The 15,435-nt window shown below is 47.8% G+C and overlaps 1 protein-coding gene across 3 annotated transcripts in view; it reads right to left on the bottom strand.

Moving 5' to 3' along the window:
• The window catches only part of NEURL1B (neuralized E3 ubiquitin protein ligase 1B), a 212,151-nt gene that overhangs the window by 49,478 nt on the left and 147,238 nt on the right, over positions 1 to 15,435 (bottom strand). Inside the window, exon 1 of one of the 3 annotated variants that reach the window (XM_048862626.2) lies at positions 260 to 481. The exons of the other annotated variants lie outside the window; for them this stretch is intronic. Within the exon in view, the coding sequence (XP_048718583.1) occupies positions 260 to 290 (31 nt within the window). The 5' untranslated portion in view covers positions 291 to 481. Of the gene's footprint in view, positions 1 to 259; positions 482 to 15,435 lie in introns of those variants that run through there. 3 annotated transcript variants of the gene reach the window in all.

The following is a 15,435-nucleotide window of genomic DNA, read 5'->3' as shown; positions in this document are numbered from 1 at the left end:
CAGCCGCTTCCTAGGAGGTGGAGCAGCTCCCTCCAGCCCTAGTATCTCACAGGAGAGGGGAAGGGCGGGGAAAGGTATCTCCAGCCCGGGGATACTGCGGGGTGTCCGGCTCTCTCCAGCCCTGGCACGGATGGGGGGTTAGTTCTCTCCAGATGAGAGAAGGGGCGGGGGCAGCTCCGTCCAGCACGTCCCTCCCCTGGAAGCCCCGGGGACAGCGCGCTCCCTGGGGAGCAGGGGCTGCCGGGCCCCGGCCCCTTACCTGGCAGACTCTTGTGCGCCGTGTTGCCCATCACGCGCTGCGGGGGGCGGACGGTCTGCGGGCCCGGGGCTGCGCTGCGCTCCGAAGGGCCATTTGCCGGGGGCTGGGAGCGTCTCCTGCAGTGCCCGGGCTCCGCTCAGCGAGGCTCGCCACACCGCAGCCCGAGCCGCACTGACCAGCCCCGGCAGCCAGCAGCTCCCCGAGCTCCCCGCGGCCGGGCCGCCTCCCGGGGGCTGGGCGCGGGCTCAGAGCCCGCCCTGCCGGGGCGGAGCCGGCAGCTGCGGGAACCCGGCCCTGGCACGCAGCGGGGGCTGCAGGGCAAGACAATAGGGGAAGCACCAGGGCGCTGCAGGGTGACAGAGGGCGGAGGCTGCGGGCGGATTCCGCGTCTGAACCAGCTAATGAGCCGGGAGGCTGGGAAGCGGGACCGGACTGCCCCCTATCATACACACTGGGCCTGCGAGCCCGGCCATGCAGACAGCGACCTGCCCTTTTGAGCGTGCATGGGGGGTGATCCTGTCCAACAGGGTAAGGACGGCTACTTATCCTAAACGAGGACCCCTCCGTTGTGTTATAAGGGGGCCCCGTGCGTTGGAAAGCCTAGAAGGTGTATGCAAGATCCTCCAGGACTGCTAGAAATGCAACAAAAAACCCTCCACAACCTACAAAATTCTTCCCTTGCACCCAGAGGGCTTAGCTTACAGGCTGAAGAAGGAGACCACTTTCTGCTTTAGAAAAATAAATCACTACCATGTTTACCAGGCTCAGATCATGCTAGTAAGTTAAGCTTTGTTCTCAGAACAGATAGTTACCACTAAAAACTTTCTTTAAAAAGTTTCATTTGAGGAACATGGGCCAGTGGCTAAAGGAGAGACAAGCTCTGTTCCCACTTATTTGCTGTATGCTAGCTTTGAGACTCGGCAAAAACAAGGAGTCCTTGTGGCACCTTAGAGACTAACAAATATATGTGGGCATAAGGTTTCGTGGGCTAAAACCCACTTCATCACCATGCATCTGAGGAAGTGGGTTTTAGCCCTCAAAAACTTATGCCCACATAAATGTATTAGTCTCTAGGGTGCCACAAGGACTCCGTGATACAGACTAACACGGCTACCACTCTGAAATCCGTGACTCAGTTTTCCCACTTGAGAACTAAGGACAATAACACTCGCCTGCTGCACGAAGGCTTTGCTTTGATAAATTCAGTAACAGTTGTGGGGCACTCAGCTATTACAATAATGAAGGCCATAGAAGTAGTCAGCTGGAAGTGCAGCATTCACAATATTATCATTATGATTTTTACATTTTTTGTCAGAAATATAATGGCAAATTTAGAGCAGCCATGAGACAAGTTGTCTATAGGTGTTACGGTTCTGCAGAAAACCTCAAAAATGTGAACTGAGGTTGGATGTCTAAAGAGATGTCTAAACTGACAGAAAGTCTGGAACAGTAGCTTTGAGGTGTTAATTCATATCACCAGTGATGATAATTTAGATATCATAATTGTTAACCATTTCATTCCTCATGTAAGGAGGAAGAGAGACAATCACAGATCTGCACAATCTACTATGAGTGATGTCTCATATTGGTGCCACAAGATAGTTGCAGTTGGGAGATATCACCACTTATTCTTGTCCCCTCTATCAAGGAGGCAAGCCCAAAGAACACTGAGTATATTGATACCTCACTGAGGGGGAGCCAAGCTCAGGGATGCTGGAACAATTTGTATAGTGGGGGTGCTGAGAGCCACTGAACCAAACTGTAAACCCTGTATATGATGGAAACCACTTCAAGACAGGGGGTGCTGCCGCACCCCTCAGCACCTCTAGTTCTAAAGAAAATACACAATCATATTTTGAACATCTATACAATCTACAGCCAGAGGTATCTAATTTGTGAGACAAGAGTGGCGTTTATGACAGCACAACTTAGATCAATACCACCAAGCAAGATAAACCTATTGGGTCAGATTTTTATCTCATTTACACAGGTAAAAATCTAGAACAATTGCAATGAAATGATTCTGGATTTGCACTGGCCCACCTGACAGCCGAGTCTTGTCCATTGTGTAAAAGCTGAAATGACAGTCTAAATGCTAAGGCATGTAGAACTTGGTCAAGTAAGGCTGAGAATAGCAAAGGGGACAAAAAAGATCTAATTCTCAGTATTATGCCATGATACAGATTTGTTACAAAAGGTCTTAGCAAATGAGACACCAGCAGCTGTTCTCAAAAGAGCCTGCATCTATCTGCTGTCTTCTTAGGTTAGCATATGTTGTACCACTGGCTTGGTTGCCCTAAGCTGCAAAGACATACGTAGAAATAGTCAAAGGACATGAGTGCACTCAATGAAGCAGTGTTCCCCTTCAGGGGGAAGGAGGAGGAAAAGTGCAGTCATGTTATCTACACTGAGAGAAAGTCCTCATATCACTAGAGAGCACCGAAGGTGAGGCTTCAGCTAATGCAAACAACTCCCCCAGCAAGAAGAGGCAGTTATTATTTTAGGACTTAACAGCCTCAGATTGCAAGGAGAGCTGTAGAGGGGCTATTCTGCAACTGGGTTTCTTACACTGCATGTAGGCTGTAGCGACACCTCGTCTGTCTACTGTGCACTCTCCCCCTAAGGGCACCAGGTGGGGAGATGGCTCCTTGTCCCTCCTTCCCCACCCCTACACACCTACACTGGGACAAGGGCAATCCTTCCCACAGAGTGTTCCAAACCACCCAAAACCAGATACAAATAGAATAAAGTAAAATGGAAATCTACATCCTGGTGACACTGAGGCAGCTCAGGGAACGCAATCAAGTTTCCTAAATTTAATATTTTGTTAAAATAACAGCTTTACCCAATATGATATAACTATCATGAGAAATACTCAAGGAATGTGATTTCTCCCCCTCTCCTGAAGTACCCAAAAGCAACCACAGTGAGCAAGTGCAAGAGAACCAGAAACTGACACAGATTAATTTGGAAACAGAAAGTGAAATTGAGTAGTCCAGGCTTACTTTCCAAGCTTGGAGAAATGCAAAAAGGAAACCAACTGTCTGGAGTCGTGAAAAACTATTAAGAGCTCAAAAGAACTTTGAAAAATCTTCCCGCTTCAGCAATTGGAGGAGTTATTGATAACACATTTAAGAATATTTTTTGTTAACTGGATGATTATCTTGACAGAGAACTCTCCTACAGCTTTTCCATACAAACGCATACCCTGACAGCGGGACAGTTATGGATTTACTGCACACTAAGCCCAGGCTCTGACTCAGGTTGAGCCCAAGCCCTGCTTCCATCCACACACAAATCAGTCTGAGTTAGGTCAGAAAGCACTCAGGACCTGGGTCCTAGGCCCGGTCAGCGCCAAGCCCTGTCATTTTGCTGTGTGGACACTGCTCAAGCTGCAGACCAATGTCAAAAAGTCTGAGTGGTGCAAAGAAACAGCTGGGCCATCATGCACAGGCAGGGATGCAACTCAAAGTGTCTTATTATCAGTGTGTGCACACAAAGAATTTTTATTAGATACCCTGGGCTATAATCGGCTTTTAAACCACAGGGTGACAAACATATAAAAGTAATCTCTCAAGAGATGGGAATAATTTATTAGGAACAACTAAATCTCCATTGATTGACACCAAACTGGATATATTGTATCAAATGACCCACATGCTGTCTGTTAATCCCCTTGGGACGGGGCGGGTGGGGGAGGGTGGGATGAAAGGTGCTATGTAAATGTAAAGGATTATTGTTATCACTTGGCATTCTTACGCTTCTAACAGGTGGCAGTAAATAATTACATGCTAATCTCTTTTGATAAACAGCCAAATGAAGTGCTGACAATTTGCAGACCATTTCTGTTTTGGGGACAGAACCTGCAGTGCTTGAGAGGAATCATTTCTTCCTGTTTTGGATCATCATGTACATTAGCCATCAAACCTTCCCTTTCCATAAAACCGAACAACTGTGCAGCTAGATGGATTTTCTGGCTGCTGTGGGGCAAGCCTCCTGTTTATTCTTGTGCTGCTGCATATGGTCAGAATTAATTCCCTTTTACTCTGCTGAACTCCCTTCTCACACCTGAGTCACATCTTCTTGCTCCACCCTCTTTTCTGGCCTCCTAAACACTTGTCATCAAAATTTCAGGGAGTCCAGATTGCTGTCACCAGACACCTCTCACTCTGGGATTTAGGGGTGTATCACACTCCTGGCCTCATGAGCTTCCTACCCATCTTGAAATCAGATTAAATATTTGCCCTGTTGGCTTTCAAACTGTCCATGAAGTCTTTCCAACCCACTCCTCTCTAACCTTGCTTTCCCCCCGTTCTACTCACTCCAGCCTTGGTCTCCTATCCCATCACTCTACATTTGAGTTGCAGGTAAAAGTGTCAATCCCTCTGATTGGAACTCTGTCCTGCCAAGCCACTTCTCTCTCTTTAAAGCTTCCTTTCCTGCCGATAGTTTAGGAGTGGCAATCTGAGAAGCATCTTCAGATGCTGTGCATGAAAGATGCTCTATAAACATAAATCAATCTCGTGTAGACTTCCACAGCTCTACCAGGCATTCAGGAATGGAGATGCTAACTTGGGCGCCATACTACCTGAAAAGGCATAGAAATGGCGGAATAATATTCTCTGAGATACGAGGCAGTAGGGACATACTTCATCTCCGGGAACAAATATACTGAAGTCAGAATACACTATTACAGTATAATAGAACTCATTCCACTTATACTGTAAACACACAGAGAAAGACTTTCTTCTGCAGCAGTCTGGTTGATGATAGATATGTTTACAAATATAGATTATGCTCTTACTGGCACCCCAGTGCTTTCTTCCCCATAAACTGGGTAAATGGACTGATTCTGTCTTGGCAGAGGGAGGGTCATTAGAGAAGGGATTCAACCATTTGATTTAAGTATCAAAGGAAAGATAAAGCAAAAGCATCTTCACTCATCTTGCAACTTTCTAATCTCGCTGCCTCCGAGAGCTGACGGGCTGAGAACATGGAGAATAGCAGCTGCTGGTCACGGCAGAGCAAACTGTAAAAGCTTTTTCTCCACTTCCCTTAGTACACAATTAAGAGGTATTTGTTTAGGAAGGATTCGTGTAAATCATGGCCTCAGTCGCTGCACAGAGCTATTGTGCTACCCACACATTCCAAATGCTGAAAACAGTTACCTTCCTTCCCTGCTCCTAAGTGCTATCACAGGACACTTACAGGTCATGCAAAGAAACTTTAAAAAAAAAAAAAATCAAGGGAAGCAGGAGCTTCCAATGCAACAGTAGGAAAACTTACACCAACCAAAGAACTTCTTGAACTGGCCTTGACTGCTGAGCAATTGAAGCTGTTTCCTGCCTGGAATCCCTATGGCCTCCAGGAGATTTGGCAATGGTGGGGCTTTTTTTGTTTATCATGTCCCTGAGAGTGCACCTCTGTCTTCTGGGTGGTCAGGGCAGGATGCAGGAGTGGCCACAAATCTTTGACATGCAGCCCTAAGCCACCCTCATCTGAACATGGAACTGCAGCCCACCGTGATGAGAGATGCCTGCCAGCAATGCTCTGATTTGAGCAGAGTGATTCTCTTTTGATGAAGGAGCAATGCCCATTTGCACAGGCTACACCCCTATATTTCAAACGAGGGCAGCTGAAACATGCTCTATTTGATACAATATAGGGGAGACTCTAGGACTCTTGGCAAGTTGCCTGCAAAACCGTCAGCTGGGCAAAGTTTGGGCCTTATAGATGAAGGGGTTCACGTGAAAGGGGACAAGGAGATAGCAAAACAATACATTTAACTGAGTATGGTGTCGCTCATACCAGCCCTATCCCAAAAGGACTTGCAGGGTGAAATAATATATTTACAGAGATAAAGGGTAAATAAATGCAGAGGGAGAGATTAGGTGCAGAGGAGAAGGTGCTTGCACCCACAGTGGTGAGGCTGTGTGGAAATGCAGAGCAGAGGATGGAGCTAGCTGAGTAAAGGCAGTCGGGGAGACAGACAATGAAGCATCATTTTAAGGGAAGGCCCAGCTGTATTTGATTTCAAGTTTGGGTTTGTAATACATTTGAACCTCTTTAGAAGGATCAGTACCTGCCTCACTGAGAGCCAATGGAAATGCATTGCCTTGTAAAAAGAAAAGGAGTACTTGTGGCACCTTAGAGACTAATCAATTTATTTGAGCATCAGCTTTCGTAAGCTACAGCTCACTTCATCAGATGCACTCAGTGGAGTGAGCTGTAGCTCACGAAAGCTTATGCTCAAATAAATTGGTTAGTCTCTAAGGTGCCACAAGTCCTCCTTTTCTTTTTGCGAATACAGACTAACACGGCTGCTACTCTGAAACCTCGCATTGCCTTGTGTTATTCTCTCCCCTCCTACCTAGACAATTTAGATGCAAAAGAGAGAGGTGCTCACAATGACCTAACAGGATTTGAACCCACATTTCCAAAGGCAACAGGTTGATCCATCATTATCCTAAGATTTTTATTTATAAATTACAATCAAATACCTTGTCCTGGCAGGGGGTGGGTGGGGGATTTTCAACACCTTTTGGAAACAGACATAGGCAAGTCCCATTATTGTTAATGGGATGTCAACATTATCTATTTGCCCTCAGCACCACTATCAACACCTAAATCTGCACTCTTTAGCATTAGCCCAAGAAAGCATTTAAAAGAAAGCAAATGTAGCTCAGCATTCAGTAGATGCATGCCCTCCCTTTTCTTTTTAAACCAAATGTTGCCCATATAATTCTAACACAAAGGAATCGGTTGTAGGCTGTGTTATCAAATGAGTCATTTTCTGTGACAATACAGTGTGATTTGGATAATTCTTTGCACGCATGTATGGATTATAAATTATATCCTGTACATCCAGACTTTTGGTACTCTGGTCCAATGGCTGAAGCAGGGAGCTAAAAAGTCAGGTCTTCTGGGTTCTCAGCCACTACCTTGTTATGTAACCTTGGAAAGTCACTTAACCGCTCTCTGACTCATTTTCCTCCTCTGCAAAATAGCGATAATACATCTCACAGGAGGATTGGGGTTGTAAGACATCTTTAGTTAATGTTTGTAAAATGACTTTGATATTCTTGAATGAAAGATGTTACATAAGTGAAAATTATTATTTTAAAAAGTGAAAGAAAGACAGACACACTGTTCCTTCATCTGACTGATCTCAGTCATCTTCCATGCAATAGGCTAATGAAAATTCCCAGAACACAGATCTTGCATGGGTCACACACCAGACACAGGTTAATTCAAAGTAATGGATAATGGTCAGAAATATTGGGAGAAGCAGGCAATGAGAGGGGAGGGCAGAAGAGCTTCAAAGTATGATCCTTATGGGTAATTTCTGATTAATATTGACACAAGGGGGACTAAAAGTGCCAGATTCAGTTTCCATAGGACAACTGAACAGCCATCAGATGGGAACAGTTTTTTATCACAATTGTTTGGGGTGGATTCAAAGCAGCAACCCATAGTTGAACACCTGTAAATCCCATTGCCAATCCCCTAAACCACCTAACTCCCTTTGGTTTTGTTAAATATGAACAGACCCATATTTGGTAAAGGGCCCTCAGCCGGTGATAAGACCTGACACCCATTTCAAAAGCTACCACCTGTCCTTTGGTTAGCTGCATTCTTACTGAATCTATGAAGCTTTGCTCTGTGTGTCTAAAAGCAATCAACATGCCAGTGTTAGAATATGGCAGCCTCTGTCTGTGCATACAAGGAAGATGGGTTCATGGGATGCAAACTCCCAGGGAGGAATTATGGTAGCATAAGAAATCCCCATAGAGGTTGAAATGGGCAGCAGAGGACATTAAAAACCAGGATCTATATTTGCTGGCACGTGGGTTTCTTCTAACCCCTTGAAAAGCAATGACTGCCTGCCAAGAGAAATCTGCTGTAATTGGAACACAGCTGGGATGGATAATTGGTCAACCCTGGAACTGACTACACATGGGCTTTTTCCCAAACACCAGCCAGGAGAGGGAGGCTACTCCTGTAGAATATAGTTAAAGAGGCTGTCAGAAGTGGCCTCAGAGAGCCCTTGGGGGGGAAAAGGGAACCAGAAAGATATTAAAAAATTACAAGACTTCCTATGCTTTGAGATCTCTCAACTGTTATTTGTTTCTGTGTCCAGAGCAGTGTTTACAAGGGGCATTTAAAACACACTAACTAAAAATACTTTACATCTTAGGGACTGAGTACGCAGCAAAAAAACACAAAACCCAAAAAACCAAAAGACAAAAAAACCATGGCAGCGATTCTCAGAGCCTGGGTCCAGTGACTCGTGCTTGTGCTCCAGTGCTAAAGATAGCAGTGTAGACACTGGAGTGTAACCTGGGCTCTGAGATCCTCCCACCTTGCCGAGTTTCAGAGCTCAGGCCCGAACATTCACATGGCTGTTTTTAGCTAGGCCCCGCAAGCCAGAGTCAGTTGACCTAGGCTCTGAGACTTCCTGCCACTGGTCTTTTTTTTTTTTTTTTTTTTTTTGCTGTGTAGATGGACCCGAGGAGCTGATGGGAAGCTTGGCTTGTCCATATGATACAGAAAGGCATGGTCCCTGCCTCAAGGGCTTTCCAGGGTAGAGCCAATGTGTGCATCACATGGGAATGGCAATACGCCTGTGTGCTCAGTCCACTAAATATTAAAATAGGTAGTGGGGAGGCTGAATGGGATGGAATAGGTATGGGGATACAGAGCCTTAAAACTCTACATCACAAGTTCATATCCATCCATGGTCAACTATGGTCAGTGGTGGTTCCCATCTGATGGCTCTCAGATGATTTACATGCAGTGAGTTCAGTCCCCAGTGGACATGTCCACCTCACACTTGGCACGAATTGTCATTCTTGCTGGTAGTCTAAGCAGAGAACCATGGACTGGAGGGGCCAAGAGCTAGTCCCTAGAAGTGGTCTGTCTAGGTCAGGAGCATTGAAAGCTTACACGCTCGATTGTGGCTGGGCCTGTTGTGTAGCTCCACAGAAGACTGGCAATCAGTGAATGCAAAATGTTCGTAAGCACTAAATTCATGGAGGAAAAATCCATGCAGGGGCTGCCAGCACTTATATGCAAGCTTAATTTAAAAACCAAATTCTTTGTTCTTACAACCTTGTGTTCTCCATTAAATGCATCAAACATAAACTGGGAGAGCGATGACTCAAAGCTGCACCACGCATCTCAAGGGCTCTGGATAAATATCTCAAACCATTTCACTGCAGTTCTCGTGGTTACCATGATTTCATAGGGCACCTCAGACACGTGCATTTCTATTGTACCTACGAAATATTCGCCCCCTCTGTCCCCGCATGCAACTGATTAGGAAAGGAACTGAGAGCTCAAGGCCTAGGTCTCTACTTCACCGTCAGCTGTCAGTGGAGAATGGATTAATCGTGATGCTTGTTGTGGATTCTCAGAGCAACCCACAGGGATTTTGAAAAGAATAAGAATCTGTGCAAGGACAGGGGCAGGTTTTGAGCTTTATTTACCATACCAGGTATAATCTTGGACTGAAGTGAGATAGACCAACCAAGTTGCAGGGCACCCCAAATACAAGGCCCCACCCCCAATATCTGCACACAGACATAATTCCACGCAGGGATTTCTCTCTCCTGCGTGGAAGACGGTGGCAGCGTCAGTGTTTTCTACAGCAGCCTTCTTTGTCCACTGGAGAGGACCTTCTGGGGGCTGGGATCTAAGTTATCTCCCACTGATGCCAGGGAGAGTGCCCCCTCGGGCTGCATTAACTCATTTGCGGTGGACCTTCCATAGGGGAGAGTCAGAGAGACTCCCCGCTCAGGGGAATTCTCAGGTTTTCACCCCCTTCCTCTGATTTGAACCTAGGAGAGGGCAATCCAGACTGTGGTTTTTTTGATCACTGGGAAGGATAGCAAGTATGGACAGGGGAGTCTTTCTGTGCACAGACACCTCACTTGTGTCATTAGACTGGGCTGAACACACTGCTTTGCACTGCTAGGAGCAATTACCTTCTGAAGATTAGGGAAGGGACAAATGGGTGGTAGTATATTCACAGACTCATAGAAGATCAGGGTTGGAAGAGACCTCAGGAGGTCATCTAGTCTGACCCCCGGCTCAAAGCAGGACCAACCCCAACTAAATTATCCCAGCCAGAACTTTGTCAAGCCCTCTAAGGATGGAGATTCCACCATCTCTCTAGGTAACCCATTCCAGTGCTTCACCACCCTCCTAGTGAAATAGTGTTTCTTAACATCCAACCTAAACGTCTCCCACTGCAACTTGAGACCATTACTCCTTGTTCTGTCATCTGCCACCACTGAGAACAGCCTAGCTCCATCCTCTTTGGAACCCCCCTTCAGGTAGTTGAAGGCTATCAAATCCCCCCTCATTCTTCTCTTCTGCAGACCAAATAAACCCAGTTCCCTCAGCCTCTCCTGGTAAATCATGTGCCCCAGCCCCCTAATCATTTTCATTGCCCTCCACTGGACTCTCTCCCGTTTGTCCACATCCTTTCTCTAGTGGAGGACCCAAAACTGGATGCAATACTTGAGATGTGAAAAATTCAGGTAGTCAAAACTGTAAACATTACATTGGCATCCTGTGAACCAGCCAGCTCCAAAATGGAGTCAACACAATACACATCCTGCCCAAACTAGCAACCCTTAATTGTATGCAAACTAGGGTTACCAACTTTCTAGTTGCACAAAACCGAACACCCTAGCCCCACCCCTTCCTCCTCCCTCAGTGGCTCGCTCTCCCTGACCCTCAGTCACTTTCATTGGGCTGGGGGAGGGGGTTGGGGTGCAGAAGGGGGTGAGGGCTAACTGGGGGTGCTAGCTCTGGGGTGGGGTCAGCAATGAGGGGTTCAGGGTGTGGGAGGGAGCTCCAGGCTGGGGCAGGGAGTTGGGATGCAGGAGGGGATGAGGGCTCCAGCTGGGGGTGCAGGCTCTGGGGATTCGGAATGCAGGAGAAGGCTCCAGGCTAAGGGGGGGGGGTGAGATATTCAGAGCATGGCGGGGGCTGCAGGTTGAGGCAGGGGGTGAGGGCTCTGGGCTGGAGGGTGCTGGCTTTGTGCTGGGGCCAGGGATGAGGGATTTGGGGTGCAGGAGAGGGCTCCAGGCTGATGGCTGGGGCCGAGGGATTCTGAGTGTGGGAGGGGGTTGCGGGTTGAGGCAGGGGGTTGGGGTGCAGGAGGGGGTGAGGGCTCTGGGGTGGGGCTGGGGATGAGGGTGTGGGAAGGGGCTGTGGGCTGGGGCAGGAGGTTAGGGTGCAGGAGAGGGCTCCAGGTTTAAGGGGAGCTCAGGGCTGGGGTAGGGGTGCAGGAGGGGGTATGGGCTCTGGGTTGGGGACAGGGATGAAGGCTTTAAGGTGCAGCAGGGGGCTTTGGGTTTTGGAGGGGGCTCAGGGCTGGGACAGGGGATTGGGGCTCCGATTTGGGGCACAGGCTTAGCTCAGGCGGCTCCCAGTTAGCAGGGCTAAGGCAGGCTAGTCCTTACCTGTCCTGGCACTGCACTGTGCCCCAGAAGTGGCCAGTGGGTCCGGCTCCCAGGCGGGGGCAGGCCAGGAGGCTCTATGTGCCACTCTCGACCACAGGCACCGCCTCCCCAGCTCCCATTGGCCTGTTCGTGGCCAACAGGAGTGCGGAGCCAGTGCTCGGGGTTGGGGCAGCACGCGGAGCTCTGTGGCCCCCCCTGCCTAGAAGCCGGACCTGCTGGCCGCTTTTGGGGCACAGCGCGGTGCCAAAACAGGTAGGGACTAGCCTGCCTTAGATCCGCAACACCACCAACCAGACTTTTAACAGCCCAGTTAACGGTGCTGACCGGAGCTGCCAGGGTCCCTTTTCAACCGGGCGTCGATCACCTGATCACCCTAATTCAAACTTCCCTCCCCTGATCTGAGCTAATGGCATCTGACTCTGTGTCACATCATAGCTAGCCTAGGGCCTGATCCTTCCAGCCCTTACTCATGTGAGTAGCCCTTACCTAAAGAGTCCAATAGGCTTCAGGGGGACTTAGGGGAGTAAGGATTTCCAGGATCAGGTCTTTAGGCTGTCAACTCCTCAGGACATGGATTGTGTCTATTCCCTTTGTAAAGTACTATGTACAGTCATAGCACTAGGTATAAATATTAAATTATTTCCTCCAGAGATGGTCCTTCCAGCGTTTCAAGACCCAGCCCTAACTTTATGTGTGGCATGCTATCACCCTTACCACAGACAAATTCAAGTGATAAAGGATCCAGTCTGCGCTGTTCTTCTCAGGGCACATAGCATAAGACATGATTTATAGATTTATATATATATACACACATGACCATTTATTCATCCTCTTAGCAAACAGTCCAGGAAAGCGTGGCTTAAACTTTTCTGAATTGTGCAATTCTCTGCTCAGACAATCAATCCTTAGCTGAGAGCCTTCAAGGAAAGACATCATGTTGCTGGAATGCTGTAGAAGCGGTCGCAAATACTGTTCCCTTTGTTGAGAATAGCATCTTTGCCTTGGATTTCTTTTCCCTTCCCCTTTTAATTTCATGAAACAGGGCCCAGTTCCAGAAAACAAGCAGAACATCGTTAGATTTTGCTTGTACTTTACTGGAAGGCTGAGAAACCAGATTTTAAAAATGTGCTCAGTGGGCGTTTGGTGGGACGAATTCTATCTCACAGCTCAATATTTTTTAGAGGGAGCAAGAGAGAAAGAGAAATAGCTCTGTTGCATATGGTGGATGCTTTTTCTTTTTAAGCCTGTAGCCTACGTAGTTTCAGCTTTCCTTGCAGTTAAAGAAGAACGGTAGCTGTTTTTAATTCAAATATTTCTGCAAGAGGCTGCACGCTTCAGCCTTTTCCAGAACGGTTTGCACAGAAATTCACAGGCATTTATCCAAAATGTGTGCTGAAAGAGAAATAAACACATTTTCTGCTTTAAAGAATGGCTTATCTGAGCTCTTTGGGGCAGGGGCTGTCTTTTTGTTCTGCGCTTATACAGTGCCTGGCACAATGGGGTCCTGGACAGGGACTAGGGCTCCTAGGCGCTATCCCAATACAGATAAATAATAGTAATAATAGCCTTCTGCAAAACATGGCTATTAGTGGACCAAGTTAATCTAGCTGGCTTTAGTATTGCTATTCTAGAGATGAACATGGCCCATTCTATTTAAAGACATTGTGCAAGTGGTGGACCTGGTTCATCTTCATGCTGTTTTTAAAAGGGGTTGGCTGCAGATTTGGAGCGATCCTGGATTTACATGGGAGTGAGTGAGTGAGAACAATATCAGGACAGGGTCTCCACTCCTTACAAACGCTTGCACAACTCTCAGGGCCCCGTTCAGTGTTGCCTTTCATGACCTTTGTGCTTGCTAGTGTGGGCCAAAGGGGCCAGAGGGCAGATCCAAGCCTGCCCGGCCCCAGGAATGGCTCCCAGTACAGCTGGATCCCCTGCCAGGTGCAGAAGCAGCTCCTCCCCCGCACCTCAAAGGGGGGGTGTTCCAGGCGAAGGTGGAGCCAGGCTAATTTTACACCCTGGTGATTTGGCACCCTTCCAGTGGCCAATAAGGGCCACTGCAACAGAGGAGCAAGCTGGGCTGCCCTAGCATGTACCAGGGGGTCAAACCGGCCCCTGGCAGCTTTTGAATGATGTCTCCCCTTTGTCCTTTTGCTGGCACCTGTAATAGCACAGGAACAAATCTGGCTCTCAGGGCTGGCCTACACTGCGAATTTACATCAGCGTAGCTACGTCTCTCAGGAGTGTGAAAGGCCTGGTCTACACTATGAGTTTATGTCGGATTTAGCAGTGTTAAATCGAATTAACCCTGCATCCGTCCAAACAACAAAGTCATTTTTTTCAACATAAAGGGCTCTTAAAACCGATCCCTGTACGCCTCCCCAACAAGGGTTGCGCTGAAATCGACATTGCCATTTTGAATTAGGGTTAGTGTGGACGCAGTTCGAAGGTATTGGCCTCCGGGAGCTATCCCACAGTGCACTATCGTGACCACTCTGGACAGCACTCTGAACTCTGATGCACCGGCCAGGTGTATAGGAAAAGCCCAGGGAACTTTTGAATCTCATTTCCTGTTTGGCCAGGCGAGCTCATCAGCACAGGTGACCATGCAGGCCCAGAATCGAAAAAGAGCTCCAGCATGGACTGAACGGGAGGTACTGGATATGATCGCTGTATGGGGAGAAGAATCCATGCTATCAGAACTACGTTCCAAAAGACGAAATGCCAAAACATTTCAAAATATCTCCGAGGCCATGAGGGACAGATGCTACAACAGGGGCGCAACACAGTGCCATATGAAACTTACGGAGCTCAGACAGGCGAACCAGAAAACCAAAGAATCAAACGGACACTCTGGGATGGAGCCCCAGACATGCCGCTTCTACACTGAGCTGCATGCAATTCTAGAGGGGGACCGCCACCACTACCCCACCCCTGCCCGTGGACTCTGATGATGGGGTACTCTCCACCATGGCTGAGGATTTTGCGGTTGCGGAAGATGAGGAGGAGGAGGAGGAGGACGAGCTTGAGGCGAGCACACAGCACACCATTCTCCCCAACAGCCAGGATCTTTTTCTCACCCTGACTGAAATACCGTCCCACCCCAACCAAGCCGGAGAAGGGACCTCTGGTGAGTGTACCTTTTAAAATATAATACACATTATAAAAGCAAGCGTTTTTTAATGATTAAGTAGCCCTGAGGACTTGGGATGCATTTGTGGCCAGTACAGCTACTGGAAAAGTCTGTTAACGTGTCTGGGGATGGAGCGGAAATCCTCCAGGGACATCTCCATGAAGCTCTCCTAGAGGTACTCTAAAAGCCTTTGCAGAAGGTTTCTGGGGAGAGCAGCCTTATTCCATCCTCCATGATAGGACACTTTACCATGCCATGCTAGTAGCAAGTAATCTGGTATCATTGCATGACAAAGCCTGGCAGCGTATGGTCCCGGTGTTTGCTAGCATTCAAGCAACATCCGTTCTTTATCTCTCTGTGTTATCGTCAGGAGAGAGATATCGTTCATGGTAACCTGGATGAAATAGAAAAGGAGTACTTGTGGCACCTTGGAGGCCTGTTAGTCTCTAAGGTGCCACAAGTACTCCTGTTCTTTTTGGGGATACAGACTAACATGGCTGCTACTCTGAAACCTGGTTGAAATAGGGGAATTTAATTAAGGGGACATTCAGAGGCGGCCATTCCTACTG

This window comes from Caretta caretta, chromosome 8, assembly GCF_965140235.1.
Source record: "Caretta caretta isolate rCarCar2 chromosome 8, rCarCar1.hap1, whole genome shotgun sequence".
In the NCBI taxonomy this organism is placed as follows: Eukaryota; Metazoa; Chordata; order Testudines; family Cheloniidae; genus Caretta; species Caretta caretta.
The sequence above is the reverse complement of the archived record's forward strand: the minus strand, read 5'-3'. Positions and strand labels throughout refer to the sequence as shown.